Source organism: Hippichthys cyanospilos, chromosome 9, assembly GCF_059441005.1.
Source record: "Hippichthys cyanospilos isolate Australia breed blue-spotted pipefish chromosome 9, RoL_Hcya_1.0, whole genome shotgun sequence".
Lineage (NCBI taxonomy): Eukaryota > Metazoa > Chordata > Actinopteri > Syngnathiformes > Syngnathidae > Hippichthys > Hippichthys cyanospilos.
This window is the reverse complement of record NC_142377.1, coordinates 11,818,863-11,835,941: the sequence shown is the minus strand read 5'-3', so window position 1 is coordinate 11,835,941 and position 17,079 is coordinate 11,818,863. Positions and strand designations below refer to the sequence as shown.

The window sequence follows — 17,079 nt, the reverse complement described above, 5'->3', positions numbered from 1 at the left end:
GGCAAAAACGAAATCATTTTATATGTCACAGGCAATGTGCAAAAGCATAGGTTTGTGAACTGCTGCCTGAAAATATTGCTTGAATTTTCTAGTAAAGAACAGAATGCAAGCTTCCATTAATCACGGACTATCACACTACCCCGAACCATGTCTGAATGTTGATCATTTCTTCTTTTTTTTTCTGAAAATCTGTGTTAGATTTTCCATATGAAATGATAAGTTCAACTTTCAGCTCCTCAGTCGAAAGAATATTCTCCCCAAATTATTGTGAATTATTCAGATGTATTTTGCAAAAGCATTACGAACCTTTATTGATTTTGATCATCAATGGTTTTTGCTGGCCTGGACCGCTGCTCTTTATGTCCTTTTTTCCCCTTATTCGGAGTTCTTTATAGATTCTGTTCTGGGTTCCTTTCTGATATCCGGGATTAAATGCCGTTGTGCTCTTGGGGTATTTTTGTAGGCTGGCTACTCCTAGTGAGGTTCCCCACGGTTCCCTGCTTTCTCAATTTACAGATAATGGTACCCATCATGGTTCCTTGGAGTCTTAAAGTTTAAGGAATGGTTTTGCCTTTCCAGGCTGATAGATTTCAATTACTTGATTTTGTCATTGAATTTCTTAGGATCGCGACATTTGGTTGCAGCCTTTTGAGAGCCATTTTTGTTGTTGTTGTAAAGTTAAAGTGGGGAAATTATGGGGAAACGGGCCATACTTTTTTTCATATTTATACTAAAATAGGATGAGGAGATGCAGAGGTGTGTCATGTGGATCTCAGTCGAGGCAGTGCGAAGGATGAGCGAGAAGATGAGCACAGGGGGGGCATGTAGCCGTGAGTCCCGAGGGCAGCAGCTGGACGTAGCGACATGGTCAAACGATGGCCGGCGTAATCCCCTGTAACATATTGCCACTTAAGCATTGGACTTGCCTCACTTGCCTCTCTATGACAACACTACATGCAGTGTCCAACAAGGAAGTGCGCTCGTGGCACTGACGGACATTTGCGGTCACATGACCTACCTGTAACGCTTTCGACTCCGCCTGTGACTGATCTGTGACTCGGGCTGATGAGATTCTTCCAGGCGGCGGCAGGAAAAGTGATGAGAAGCACAGTCACATGTTGTGTTGCGTCTAAATCAAGAGTGAGACTAATGAGGGAATGGAAGGTTTTGTTAAGGGCAAAAATTGGACTTGAAAGCGAAAAGCTTCCATTTTCAGATGAAACCAAACCTTTCTATGGGCATATGTTAAAAGGGGTTTGATTTATGTATTTATTTATCTTGTCTTGCTCTCCAACAAAAAATCGAGGCTGCATTATTAATATATATATATATATATATATATATATATATATATATATATATATATATATATATATATATTTTTTTTTTTTTTTAATGAATCACTCATTTATTATTTTTAGTCTGTTACATTTTTGTGGTGTTTTAGTTAAGTAACCTCATCTAGGAGTTTTTTTTGTTTTCTAAAATACTGATGAAAAACATAATATGATGATGAATATATATATTGAATCACAGCACTTTATTATTAGGGGACAAATAATGAGGGGTGGGACATTGCCTTCCCCAACTGTAATGCACAATGACCATTGTGCATGGAAAAGTATCATTTTCCTTCCTTGAAGTCATTTGGTCACTCCCGCCCTCCTCTTGTGTCGCCTCAGGTGCCGACTCTCACAGCGACGCCAGTTCAGGAAGCGGCGGCGTTCCCTGGGACAGCCGCGAGACGTCCCTGGCGGCGTCCACGGCCGCCTCTTTGGCCTCGTCCCTCCCTCTGAGGGACGTGGTGGACGTGCAAGGAGACGCCAAGCACAGAGACGGCAGCGAGCGAGGCTCCGACGGCTCGCTGGCCAGCGGCTCGTCTTTCGAGGAGCTCGACATGGATCAGGAGGAGCAGGCGGGGAAGGTGGAGGAGGGTGGAGGGGAGGAGGAGGTCCCTGGTGGCGGCGATAGGAAATCTGGTGAACTTTTGCAGGAAGAGGAAGAGAAGAAGGCGCCTTTGGGAGATGGAGACAAGGAGTGATGTTGAAAGATAACGTTAGTCGCATAATGCTGGCATGCTAAAGAGCGTTTTGTCCAGGTTCTTGTTCTTGTTGCTGGTTATCCGTCGCCATGTTACCATGCCGCTGGATCCGACCCTTCATTTACTACTTTTATTACACTCTTAATCCCATTGAAACGACATCCTCTTTAAAACATGTCGCAAATGCCAAATAGCTGAAGGTCTTGCTGGGAAAACACATGGTACACTTGCAGAATCTAATGACAGCTCTCGAAATGATTCATTTTGAAAGGTGGTTGTGCTGACTTGTGATTTATGCGGGTTTGGTTATCTGCCATGGGAAAAAGAAGCTACAAAAGGGGTGAATTCAGCTCCGGGACCAACTCACGTTTAGCTGGCATGGTTAACTCCTCCAATGCCGTTGACGTCTATAGATGCCAAACATCTATTCAAACTGGGCTCCAGTGTCAGCCATAGAAGCCAATAATCCATTTGAACTTGGCTGGCAGTGACTGATTTTAGTAATTCAATGAGGGGGAAACTAAACTGTAAATAAGCACGGTACCTGGGATTGAATGTCCATACTGCAAAGACCTAAAAATACATAATTAGGATTAATGAGTTAAGTCATTCATTTCTATCTCATTTAAAATTGATCTTAGCATTATATAGGTGTCAGTGGCACTGAAATACATTTACCCATTTACTTACAGCAGAGTTAAAAAGGATTTTGTATGTATAAAGAATGTTCCACATGGTTGGTGACAATTTTTATTTTCCATTTCGTTTTTCTTTTCAGTATTTCAATGAAACTTCCCCGACGATTTGTTCCGGCGTTTGTTGGGGCGTCCGTGAACCGATGTGTGACTATATAATGCCATGTGATTCTACGCTACTGAAAACTGTTTTTTTTTTTTTTCCATATGGATGTTCCATTTGTGATCAATACAAATGGCAGTATCAGTCATATGTGGCACGTTTATTTGCACATTGGTTTTGAAGTTGACCCAAAAAACAGTGCCATCAACTGGAGGTCTTGTAGTACTACAACCACCAGTCACAAGTTGTGTATTACTGTGACTCATCGAACAGTACTTGCACAATAGAAACAGCTCAATGGAAAACTTAAAAAAAAAATTAACTAACTAAAATGATTATTATTAACTTCATACAGATAGAATTTAGTTAATATTTTTGGGGGGGCATGAAATCAGTGTTAGGAATCACTGCATTAGATTCTACAGGTGTATCTTTTTTTTTTTAGCACATTCAGTCATCAGTATTCATTTGTTAAACAATTTTATTTTAAGCATTGTAGCTGAAGTCCAGTCAATCAACATTTGAGGCTGCTGTGACATTGGAAATTCTGTACAGCACATGGCTATGTGTATGTGTAATAATAAAACATCTAAAAATGCGCTAACCTAAATGAAGTCACGCATATTACATGGGAGTGTAAACTAGTTATCACACAAAGCCACATGTGCCCAAGACAATTGCTTTTTTTTTTTTGTCTTGGTGCGGTGCAGTGTGGGCGGCGGTCGCGCACATTGTCGCTGGGATGAAGCCGCGGCTGCAGCTGATGAGCTCTCGTAACTTAACTGGGCTCGCTTAAAAAGACACTCTTTGTAGCTACGGCAGCAATTCAACTGCCTGACAGGGAAATTGGTCTTTTTTTCAATGCTGCTTTATCCAAACTCTTCAAATTGAGTCACCTTGGCAGTGTCTCGTTGATCTGGTCTGAATTTGAAGGAAGGCTTTGGAATTTGTGTGACAGTACATCACTGCAAATTCTTGTATATGGTTCATCGAGTATGGGCAAAATATTTAATATTTATAAAATAAAGCATTTCTGCCATGTTTTAACGTGAACTCCATAGTGCAAATAAAAGGTGTCATGTTAAAACATACATAAATACGAACCAGACATAATTTGATCGATCGCATTATTGATTGCTCTGATAATAGGACATTTATCATCGATTTTTCATAAAATGGCAAATATTGGCCAATCAGATTTGGTATAAAGTCTAGCTATTAACTTAATTGTGCCATTCAAACAATTTATGCGCAAGCAATGAAATGTAAACTGTTAAAGTTGTTAAAATTGATTATAAATGAGTGCACATTTTTGCTTGAACGTTTTACACAGGATTTATTTTTGAAAAAAAAAACTAACCTTCAACATATTTTAAAATTATTTTATAAACCTTACAAAGAATGTAATTATTTTATTGAAAATTATTGAAAATGAATTAATAAAAAATACAAATAATTATGAATTATATATTACATACAAAATATATACTGTACATCATTTAGAAATTCAAAAAATGATTTAAAAATTAAGACCCACAAATGTTGGGTTTGTTACTTGTTCAATCTATGCTCGCGTCCAAAAATATCCATCCATTTTCTTAACTGATGATCCTCACTAGGGTCGCAGGCATGCTGGAGCCTATGCCTGCTGTTTTGGGGCTGTAGGGCAATTGGCAGGGCATCTATAGCCAAACAACCACAAACGCATGGACAATTTTTAATGTCCAAAATACCTCCACATCGGGGAATGTGGGAGAAAACCAGAGTACCTTGAGAAAACCCACACAGGCACAGGGAGAACACGCAAACTCCACAGAGAAAGGCAAGACGTTTCGCAGACGCTGGTAGATTATGTATGTGTACTCTCATTTAAGATGTTTGAATGTGATTCAAAAACCTGGCATTTGAACAGGGTTGTGCAGCCTTTTTGTATCCTTTTTATTCTCGCCACATGGCCTCAAAACTTCAACATGTCAAAGCCCGCAACACACAGCATGTTATCCACATTGCAAGTCCTTTTACATGCCATTACAGTGTGTTCTCATCACATTTTAAACACTACAAATCCTCACAGCATGCTCGCCACACGTCATGCACTCACACCGCAATATGTCCACATCACATTTTCTACTGCAATTCTTCCTCCTTAAGCAATAACCGTTTGTCTTGTCACAGTTATTCGCATCGCCTGAATTCATCAGATACAGTCACAGAAACATTTAAGACTGGTTTAACAAAAAAGGTCAAGGTTTGTGATTCCCACCAATCACAGTTAAATGCACAAGTTTGGTTTTTTTAATGTTTTGTTCTGACTGCCAACAGTAGCGGTGGCATCGAAGATGGTAAGGCATTTGTTAAACATGGCACCTGCCTCCCCTTGCTACCGTTTAAAACCTATTTATCAGATTAATTTAAATATTAATATGCAGTGAGTAATACTGATATGAATAATATGAATACTGACAGGTATCAAGGGGGTCTAAGAAATCGTGCGTGCAGGAAAGGCTCAAAATCAAAACGTTCTTGGTGTGGGGGTGGCCAGAGAGTGACAAGGGGTGTATGTAGCATGTAGCTCCGCCCCTGTCGTGAATCGCGGCCAATGGCCGCCACGTAGCTCCTCCCCCAATCGTCAACAAAAAAACAAAACAAAACCAAAAAAACTCGCCTTCTTTAACGGACTATTACTTAAGGCGTGTCATAACTATCTCAAATATTTGCTCGCAAAAGAAAGCAAATCGTCGGATATCAAAAAGCTCTTAAAATGAGTCACTCGTATCTCGCGGCACCACGGACGTCCTCAAAATGTAATCCACGCATGCTTTGCACCCTACACGCCCTTCATCTACAGGTTCTCCCCATAAACGTCTTCCCTACTTATCCTCCAGACAACATGTCCTCACTATATGTCCTCATTAATCACTTCACTTCGTGTCCTCCGCGCGACGTGTCCTCCTCACTGCATGTCCTCCACACTTGAGTCCAGTCGGGCCTGAGGCTAAACTTGAAAGTCAGTCTGGGAGAGGCGCTGATGACATAGTGGGCCAACAAGTGATTTAATTAATAGTGAAACCCACTGGGCTGTCTTGGAGCTTCCAGGGCACGGAGATGATTGCCTCCTCGCGATGTTAAATATTAATTTCATTAGATCTCGGCTGGAGAAAAAGAAGGAAGCCGACGTGCGCATTTCAGACGTCCACTACTGAGCGTGTGAAGCCGCATTTATTTATTTTTGGGGTGGGGTGGCATGTTCGGCTGGGGTGGGGGTGGGACGTGCGACCCATGCGCGCACCGGGGCCATCTGGGAGTGACCTCACACTCTCCCATGACGTGTCACAACGTGTTTGTGGAGCCCAAATTAAAAAAAAAAAGACGAGCTGTCTCCAAAGAGACCTATCCCGCTTGCACAAAAAGGGAGGCGACTCACTTTGCAAGTCAACATCTCCTCCAAGCAGTCACGCTAAGGTGTGTTCCGAGCTTTTAAATGTTACACCGCGACCGAGTTTGCGCTCGGAATGACGATCTCTTCGCTGCATCAACCTTGCCGGGTGCGCTCATCTGCAGCTCAAGTGATCATTTAAACAGCTTGTGGAGTAACAGGTCGAATTTTGCAATTTTGCGCAATAAAACAGTTCAATTCCCAACCCGGGCGTTATTTCTTGAAAAGGCTGATCAATGAAGTGGGCGTCGATTGCGCTTTGGGTCGAGGGTGAAATGTGACTTCGGAGGAGGCTGCAGGAGCTTGGGCGGCTTTCGTATTCAGCACCACGGACAGCGGCGCAGCTCTTTCTCTTTTTCTCCTTACTTGGCCCGCCTTCCTTGTTTTTCCACCTTCTCGTTCCCTCCGCACGTCCGAGGGCGCTCCGGAGGATGCGCGCCGGCTCAGCGCTGCTCGTCCAGCCCGCTGGAAGCTGAGGAAGCCCACACAGGTAAGAACAAGTCTCTGCATGCATGCAAATGATGCTTTTTTTTTTTTTTTGCCAAGTTCTGCCACAGTCCCTAAAGTAGACAGTTGATTCAGGTTGTTGGTGAAGCTTCTCTTCATCCTTGCCATGACGCACAAGACGTATAGGACTGCGGAGATTGTCTTCTTATTTGAGGCTACCTTAAATAATCGCGTTCTCTTGAATTTACTTTTTTTTTTTTTTACACAAGGTCTTTAGACGTTTCAACTTTTATTATTTTATAGACATGGAAAAAAAAGAAGAACAATTATTTTTGCAGGCTGAGTAGTTAAAGAGCTCATAAAATTATTATTTTACCCCCAGCTGATACATTGCAACACAATCATTGAACTACAATAATATTTGTGTTTGAGTGATTCTGACCAAACCCGTATCGGAACATAACGCAGGGGATGCGTATGGAATGATGTCGAGCCGCTTGGAGATGTTGATTATGGTGAATTATTTAAACGTGTGAAGAAGCGAGTGCATGCGCCCCACTGCAATTATGTGAAGCCCCAGCCCCGCTGTCTTTTTCACCTGTTACGTTTAAAAAGATTCGTCCAGAGACTTTTAGAAGGATCGCTCACCTGTCAACGAATCCCTCTCATTCTGTACATTTTGATTCACTTTAATAGCAAGAGTTTATTTGACATAGCAGCTTCCATGTATTTATTTGGGCAGATATTGTATATTTAACTATGGGTTTCTACACTATGCATTGTTATTGGCCCTCTTATTGAGCTCTACTTGATTGCACGCATGTGTTTATTGCTCTATTGTGCACCTGATGCCCACGCAACATCTGCTGTAGTCAATGACTGATCCTCGCATTGATATAGCTTCATCATGCTCTAATGTGCCTGCTATAAAATAGATGAACTAAAAAAAATACATTTATACGATAATTAGTGTTCAAACTTCTAGTGCGAACATATTGGCTGAAAAGAAGAGAAACTCGTGAACTAACACTTAGTGAGGTGTGTATTGAGGTGTAAAGGTGCAGAAATCTTCCATTGAATTACTTCCTATATATAGTCTGTCTGGTGGATTCAAACACGTGTGCTGACAGTGAATGATTAAATCTCATTATGTGCGCCATCTTTTGTTAATGTGTTTCCTTCGGCTTGCAACTGTAAAATTTAACAATGAGGGAAAATATAGAGCAGATCAGACTTTCACACGGAAACATGAAGGATATGTTCAGCACTGAATTGTCATGGTGAAGGTTTTTTTCTTATTTGCATACTTTTTCGAATCAAGAGCAAATGAATCGGAACATGAAGCAATTTGTTGCTAAACAGGTGCAATTACTCCTTTTCAAAAACTTGACATTAGTGACACATTTGGGAGAACAGATGGGAACGAAAACCTAAAAGAGAGACACGGCAAAGCATGAGACAAAAATTATACTAAACTGGTTTAGCCATTGTCAGTCTTAAATAATTAATATTATATATACAATTTATTTGATGATCATTAGTTTTCATGTAGTATTAATACTTTAAAAAAGATTTATTTTCCCACTTGCAGTCGACTAAAAGGGCACATTGGTCAAGGCTCATATAAATGCCAATCATTGCTCAGCTTTAAATATCACATGATCAAACCAAGAAAAAAGGTGAGCAGTGATTGGCCGTTACCCAAGCCTTGAGCAGATGCATGTGATGCATTTTTCAGCGCACAAGTGGAAAAAAAGTTTTTAAATGTATAAATTGTACCTGAAATAATTTATTTGTCATATTATTAATTATAGATGATTATTATAGATTAATTTAAACGTTTTGCTGCTGAAAAATTTTAGATCATATCCAGATCATATCTTCTTTTGTTTTTTGTTGTTAAAAATGCTATGCGATGCTAAAATGCTATTAAAACAACAGACTTTGCAAATAAAATTCAATTTACAATTGTTATTATTCCACAACGATCATGTAATCTCTCCAACATAACCACTTCAAAATGACTACAGCGAAGATCAATCAGATAAGCCCAGTGCACAGTAAAATTCCCAATGACCTCGTAAATATAACAAAATCTTGATAACCCAACAAAGAAAAGGTGTTTGCTTGAATTCCAAGATGATGTACCTTTCAGTAACTTCCAGGAACATCATTTCTATTGATTAAAAAAACAACTCTGAAATAGTGCAGTGGTGAAATGATGAATTATGCAAAGAAAAGAAGGAAAAGACAATAAAAAGGTGTGCGTCCCTCAGAAACAAACGTGCCATCCATCCATCCATCACACAGTTGCGACCAGTTCCGCTTCTTGCAGTAACGATCCATGCGAGCGAGACACAGCCAGAGGATGAATGTTTGATGAAGAAGGCGGATGGGGCTCCTGGGAGGAGATGGAAGGAGGACGCTTGCTAGGGATTCCCCGCTTTTCCGGGTGTGAAAAAGGGGTGGGGCGCGTGGTTCGGGGCAGTCGAAAGCAAGGCCGGCATCGAGGGATCCGACGAGTTGACTTAGAATACTGTGGTTACCGCGGCAACCGGGAAGAGACACGCGATGATGACACCGTTTCAACTTGAAGGTCCTCGTCGCTAATTGTATCCTTGGCCTTATTACAAAAGGTCAGCTGCTTTATTTTCAGGAAGCATCTCTCGGTTTTTGATGATCAGAGGCCGCAGGCGATGCGGAATCGACGCTGGTCGATTATGATTCATGCAGCTCACATATTATGCAGAAGAGTCGAGGTGATACGAGACATTTTAAAAAGTTCCGTTTGTCAACTTTTCTCATGGAAAGGGTCGCAATGCCTTGCTTTGAATTGTAGGCTAGGTTTTCACTTACATTTGTTAAACTGTGGAATTACGAAATTGGATTCATCAGTCAGGATTTTGGTAATGAACCATAAATAATATAAATAAAATCCCCCTATATTGACCACTTTTATTTTTCGTCACGCTAAATATAAAACAGTTGGTTTTGCCCGATGCTAACAACAATGCAAAACACCATAGATGGGCTAACCGTTAGCATGGGTGTTGCTGCTATAGCACTTTAAAGCAGTACTGTACTTCTGACGGTTTAGTTTTTGTCACGTGACATCTAAGTGCAATAAAATTCTAATTTTCATCTTTTTTTTCAGTTTCAGTACCTTTGATAGGCTTGTTATTCTTTCTGTTTTAGACTAAGCTGTAATTCAAGATTCAAGAGTTTTATTGTCATATGCATAGTAATACCGCACAATGAAATTCTTATTCTGTTCACTTCCCCAAGCGGACTACATTCCATAATCGAGTAAATAATAAGGTCGGCAATTAAAAAAAAAAAAAAAAATCTGTCAATATAATCTGTATAAATGCTGTAAAAAATAATTAACAGTTGATGAAAGTTGATTCCTTATGCTTTTTTCTTTTGATCATGTTGTTTTTTTCTTTTGTTAATGTTAAAAGGGGTACAGACTATCCCTTTAAGCAGCAATGGCTTGTATACAAACAGTGGTGCAACACACATGACAAATATAATAGATTTCACATGCATGTATTCTTTATCTTCTGTAAAGAATTGTTGAAATGACTGCTGCTTATTGACCATCATGTAGTTTTTATTATGCTGCCCACACCACAGACACCCTGTGGCACAATGTGCATTGAAATGAAAAAAAAAACAAACATATGTTCTTATCAATTCTAATATTTTGATCATATTTAGTTAAATGGACAAACTCCTCAGCCCAATTTACTTTTTGATGCTTTTGGCAACTGACTAATAAATAAATAAAGAAAAATGAATAAAGTGCTCATGCTTACTTTTGAGAGTGTGATATAATAAATAACTTGGATTTATATAGAGCTTTAAAGTGGTCCAAAGAAGTCATTCGGCATCTTAAGAGGGAAATTACATACACAGTGCACAGAATGAGAGCATCATTTGGGTGTGAATTCATCCAGCCAGTTTAAGCAAACGTGACATTTTTCAATTATTTGTCTTATGTGTGACATTTCACTGGTGCATGACGTGCGCAACAGCAGCAGGTCTTCCATCCGTCCATCCGCCCTTCTCGCTAACCCATCCGCCCACTCAAAACCAGTCTTTCTTTCTGCATGCACGCAATGTGATTTGAGGGAGCTCGTGCATTTTTTTTTTAAATCTTTGAGTCATTCAACTGTGGAAGCATTGCACGTGGTAAATGACCTCCAACCTGCTTAACGTTTGCGACAACTGGGGGGCATATTGCCATGTTAATGAATGAATGAATGAATGAATGAAGCTTTATTTGATAGGGATAAAACAGTGAGGTAAATACAAACTCTTTGCAAAGAAAGAATCTAACAAGAGCATCTTTCTCAAACCTCAATTTTCCTCATCCTATTTTCCCACCCACTTGCTTCTGCTGCTTTGTTTCAGCACCGCTCCTCTTGCCCCCCCCCCCCCCCCCCCCCCCCCCCCACACACACACACACACACACTTTTGCCATTCCTTCACACAGTTCAGCTTGAAGTGTGGAAGAGGCTGCTGGGATTTATGCTCCTGAATTAAAAAAGGCCATCTGCTGAAGAAAGTAGAGACGGTCACACAGGAGGAGAAAAGGGGGGGTGGGGGGTGGAGGCAATAATCCTTGGTTGGATATTGCGTCTTAAATGTATATGTGCACCAGCCTCTTGTAGTTTATTGGACTCATAAGCTTGTAAAAGTAACAATGAACAGCTGGCTTGGTGCGGGTAACTGAGTGGGCCTCAGTAGAAAAATAGTGAAAATTCATTAAAAAATATGAGTTTATAAATGTTATAAAAATCTTAAATATAGTGGGTTAAAACAAGAACAAAAAACAAACAATAATACTTGGCTATAATTTCAAGTGCACGATATCAATGGTTATGCGCGTCTGTCCTGCAGCTCTCCACTGTTGCATTAAATTTATGTAAACAACTTCTAGGGTTAGATATCAATATAAAACTATCAAAATAAAAACAGCAAGTAAGGTGGGAGTCCAATTTGCCATGTAGCCCAATGACCATGTAGAAATGCTTGATTATAAGGCACTTCAGGGTATATTTCTATAAAATCGAATTCATAGTTAGTTCCAAGAGTGAGTGAGGAATTTGTGAGACTATGGAAAAATGTTGGCCACTGAATACTCCCAAAAAATTTTAAAATTGGGAGATCCTCCCAAAATGCGTATATAGAATTGTAGCAGAAAAGAGACAATTCCTTTAAACCTGAACACTAAGACAGAATAATAAGTGCACAGACGTTAGAGTGAACAAAGACAAAGAGAAAAAACAACCCACTGGTGAGCTTGGAGGCCTCCTGGGGTGTAGACATTTGGGAAGGAGGCTGCAAATGTGACAACCACAAATCTTTTTGTAATTGTTGTTTCTTGAAGCTTGAGGTCTTGAGGAACCAACTAACATACTCAAGCACATCACCTTTGTTATCTATCTGTCTGTCTGTCTGTCTGTCTGTCTGTCTGTCTGTCTGTCTGTCTGTCTATCTATCTATCTATCTATCTATCTATCTATCTATCTATCTATCTATCTATCTATCTATCTATCTATCTATCTATCTATCTATCTATCTATCTATCTATCTATCTATCTATCGACAGTATCTATGGTCAGCTCTTCCTTCCCGACTGCCTGTCCCACAACCCAGTTAAATTAACATTTGCCTAAATGTGTCTAACTTTAATCTGACACATACACTACAAGTAAAACAAAGTATTGTTGAGGTTGGGTAGATAGATAGATAGATAGATAGATAGATAGATAGATAGATAGATAGATAGATAGATAGATAGATAGATAGATAGATAGATAGATAGATGAGATTTTGATATTCAAATTCAACATTTGATTCCCTGTTAAATGATACATGGAGGTACATATATCTTGTCAACAATGTTCCAAGTTTCAGTTTTATTGTCTGTGTGTTCTAATAAGACAAAGCTCCTGCGGAGCTGCAGTGCGCATCCTGTACTCCAAACATTAAAGAATGTTCTTGTGTAACAAGGCTGGCACTGGCGTCTGCTGGCGCTTTTGTATTCGAGGGAAGTAGAAGCGACTTGACCCATTTACGCCGTGAACTTGCACTTGTTGACAAGCTGCTGAGGGAGCAAATGAAAAGTCTGACATCCACACTCTTTTGTCTAATGCAAGATGCCACCTCTCATTTCTCATTAAAAGTAGCACGCGAGCCGCCAGGCAAGAAGAAATAGGCTGGTCTAGTCGTCTGTGCTGTTTGTTAGTTTTTCTGTTCAACTCGGTCGCAGTAGGGAGCCTATAGGTTTTTATTGGAGGGAACTGAGTTGGGCTTTTGTTGAGAGGAACTCATCGATAGTCACAGCAATTATAACCAAGGCAATATTAGCACAGGGCAGATATCATTGACATGCTGTCAATTTGTATCACTTTTTATAACCATATCTTAACCATGCAACCAAGCCCAGGACTTGAGAACCGAGTGTTATACAGAGCAAACGTAAGGATAAAAAAAAAAACAAAGAAATGTGATGGCGGTGGGTTTTAGGCGTTGGACTAATGACAAGATGAGAAGGGGTAGCTGGAGTGGGGCCAGTTGATGCAAGGCATGCTTGCCAGTTCCCCCAGAGGACCGAGCAACACGCATGGCCAGACACACCAACTTGTCTTGGTCCGCATTCCACTTCGCGCTTCACCCTCTCCATCTACCGGCAAGTTTCCATGGAAACAACGGGCAGAGGGAGGAAGACGGGAAAAACAGAGGAAACCCCAAAAGAATCTTGTCTGCGGTTTTGACTCCTGTTGAGTTTTTATTTTGGTTTAATGGGCGGCTCGCTTTTTTTGCAACGCCGATGATTCCTTCACGTCGCCCTTTTCAGCATCCGTGAACTGACTTTGTTGTTTGTGTGTCTGTCAAGTTGATTTGCTGAGATTTGCTGGAGATGAGTCAAATCCTTTTGGCTCAATGATTTACTCTGATAAAACTTTACCCACAGTCAACCTACAGCGTAATTAAGCCTCGGGGACTGCGGGCAACTAACGCAAAAAGACAAAGAACACCCCTTCGCCTCGGCGGTGTATTAACAGGATCTGCTTTAGCTACGCATGGAACACTACTTTCTAAAATATCAGTCAAAGGTTTGGAAATTGTGTTCTTTTTTTGCAATCTTTGCACGTTTGTTTGTTTTTTTTCAGTCATGATGCGAATAATTTTCAATTCACATCTGTGCATTTTCAGAGTTAATAGCTTAACTTTCTTGGCCTCCTAATGTGATTTAGACCTTTTGTTTTTTTGGTTGTGTTTTCAAGTTTTTGATTGTTACTGTACATCAGGCATGTCCAAACCCAGTCCTCAAGGGCTGCCTATGCGGCATGTCTCGGAGGTTTCTGTCCTCCTACCACACCTGATTCAAGTGATCAGCTCATCAGCAAGCTCAGCGGAAGCCTGACAACAAACCTGATCATTTGAATCAGCTGCATTGGACGATGGAAACATCAAAAACATGCAGGATAGGTGGCACTCGAGGACCGGGTTTGGACATGCCTGCTGTACATAAATAATGCTTAGTTTGTGCATATATCTTCAGGTCCCTGCTAAAGTTTAATTTTTAGTGCTCATTTTTTGTCCTAACTGTTGTGCTTGATAAGCATATAAATTCATTAGTGGTGCCGACTAAGAGATTTATTGGAATCAATTAATTGCGCTCAGAGTTATAGTATTATTGTCTTAATCATTTTAATCTGATTTTCAGTCTTCATTCTTTTTGTATGCTGATTAGATTCCTTTTTATCCGTTTTGAGCTTCTTGTGCATGAGATGGTGAGGGGTTGGAAACCAGGTCAATTACACCCTGCAGTGGACACTGATTGACTGTCATTGTGTTTGACATAACCTGATAGGCTCCTTGTGGGTGGAGAAGGCAGAAGCTAAGATGTGAAAATAGAAGAGTTTACGAGAATTCTCGTTCTAATGAATGGTATATTTAACTATAAGAACACTCCAACGGGGCCTTTGTTTCATTAACATTTGTCTAAATTTCATCCGTCACATACACTACAAGTAAAACAAAGTATTGCTGAGGTTGAATTTACTAGGAAAAAAAAACGTCTTTATCTATGGAAACAAAAATGTAAATCTTGCATTTCCTGGCCAAGAGCAAAATTCAAATACTTCAGAATATTTTTCTCCTCAGATTGTATTGATAACCTCCCAATGCGCTTGCCTGTGCAAGCCACAATAATACAAAGGAATTGTTGTGTTACATCTGAGACTGGGAGTGACTTTCTCTCCGTTTTGATCCGCAGGGTTTAATCTCGGAACGCACAGAAGAGGAGGCCCGGGAAGAGGATCACACCGACGCTTTCAATGGCTTCTGTCAGAATAAAAACAGCGGTGCAGTGAGATCCGGTAGCGCCGCACCTGGCTGCGTTTTGCTTCAACATCCAAAGCCGATCAAACGCTCACCGAAAGCGCACAGTCGGACCTTGCTCAGGCCAGGGATATGTCATTGGGGAACTCCCCAGTGTCGGGGGTGCGCCCTGTGCCCCGACCCCGCTGGCTGTCCCACGCCCTCCTCCCGGTCATATGCATGACTCTCTTAGCCCGGGCGAGCCAGGGCTTGCCTGCGGTCGGTTATAACACGGACTCCAAAAAGGAGATCACGTTGGAAGGAGATCTGATGATCGGCGGTCTCTTCCCCGTGCACCAGAAAGGTGAGGCCGCCGAGGACTGCGGCAAGATCAACGCTCAGCGAGGAATCCAGCGACTGGAGGCCATGCTGCTCGCTCTGGATGAAATCAACAGGGATGAGCGCATCTTGCCCGGGATTCGTTTAGGAGCTCATATACTGGACACCTGCTCCAAAGACACTTACGCTCTCGAGCAGTCTCTCGAGTTCGTCAGGGCTTCGCTCACCAAAGTGGACGACAGTGAGTACACCTGCCCCGACGGATCCTATGCCATCCATGATGAAGTCCCGTTGGCCATCTCTGGAGTTATTGGAGGATCTTACAGCGACGTTTCTATTCAGGTACAGGCTCATAGTGCATCAAAATCTATATCTATATCTGTATAAATATCTAAACCATGATGGATGATCCTAACAGTGTCCATTTGGACTGAAGTCCCACACGCAATTACACCCAGCGAGATGTTAACACGGGTTGGTAATGACTATCGCTTTCACTGAGAGGATCTGTTTACCTGCTTAGCTGATCTGATTTGGAGCATGCCTTTTTCTTCCTTGGTAATTCACACTTGAGCAGCGACGCTGTCAGAGGCTGACATGCTGCAGATGTTGCGCGCAGATTTGGCTGACAGGATGACTAGTGACGGCAGATTTACTCTCAGAGGCGGCAGCGCCCCGCTCGGCTCCCTCGCGTTGATGTGATGAAAGCTCTGCTAATTGGGTCTCCGGTCTTCGGCTCTAGCATGTATGTAATCTCAGCTCATTGTGAGAGAGGACAGCGTGTCACTTGGAAATTCGCTGTGTAAATATCCACAAATGTAGCCGCCTCGGAGCATTCGCTTCAAGCGGAGGACCGCATTCGCTGCCTCGGCTGTTGTCGGCTTCGCCTTTGTTCGAAGTCGTACCTAATGCAAATATCTTCAAAGAATAGTTGGCTGTTGGATGTAAACGTATACAGTATTTGCAAGTTATCGATTTGGGGTGATGCATTTATTTGTTCAAACAATACCTTGTGAAATCATTTTCAACAATGTAACCCCTAAGCAGCTCAAAGCATTTTTGGGCAGTAAATCAGAGGGCTGTGTCATCTATTTTTGTAGAATAAACGTTACACCTAAATTTGTAATGGTATCCCTAGACATATTTTATTCAGGAACTCCAGAAGATAAATTCTGTAGCATTGTTTTTCTGGCTCATTTGCGGGTAAATTGTGGCACTAATGACTTGGGCCGGCTCACCCATTAGGAAAGTAAGCCAGATGCTAAGGGCGCCTTGTACTCTAGAGGGCGCCAAAACTCCGGTAGAATTCACCTTGAAAATGATTATATTCATAATTATTACTCCTCTCTTAATTTGAGTCAAAAAGAAACAAGAGTAATTTGGAAATGGATTTGAGAGAGAGAAAAGACAGAGAGGTGAAGTTATTGCTCCTTTTGGTTGGTGTAGATGTCGCTACAGTCAGTCAGTGTCATGATTTGTTTGAGAAAAACAAAATGAAATAACAATTCCGTTTCATCTTTCCAAGTACATGACGTTATGAAATCCAACGTTAAAAATGTGCTTCTCTTGTAAGTGAATGCAAGTTGTTGATGGAAGGGATTGCCATATAAAATCTTACCAAAATAAACATAAACATTTTTGAGCCATCCTTTGACACCCAGCCTTTTTTGTCAACCGCGG

General features: G+C 41.1%; 2 protein-coding genes across 2 annotated transcripts in view; both read left to right on the top strand.

Annotated features, from left to right (window-relative positions):
• tex264a (testis expressed 264, ER-phagy receptor a) overlaps nucleotides 1-3,449 on the top strand; it is a 50,123-nt gene extending 46,674 nt beyond the window's left edge. Inside the window, exon 4 of the mRNA XM_088424381.1 lies at nucleotides 1,683-3,449. Coding sequence (XP_088280507.1) covers nucleotides 1,683-2,041 — 359 coding nt within the window. The 3' untranslated portion in view covers nucleotides 2,042-3,449. The remainder of the gene's footprint in view (nucleotides 1-1,682) is intronic.
• Nucleotides 3,450-6,173: 2,724 nt separating this feature from the next.
• Nucleotides 6,174-17,079, top strand: part of grm2a (glutamate receptor, metabotropic 2a) — a 25,758-nt gene continuing 14,852 nt past the window's right edge. The window contains exons 1-2 of the mRNA XM_088423002.1: nucleotides 6,174-6,765; nucleotides 15,017-15,741. Of these exons, the coding sequence (XP_088279128.1) occupies nucleotides 15,214-15,741 (528 nt within the window). The 5' untranslated portion in view covers nucleotides 6,174-6,765; nucleotides 15,017-15,213. The remainder of the gene's footprint in view (nucleotides 6,766-15,016; nucleotides 15,742-17,079) is intronic.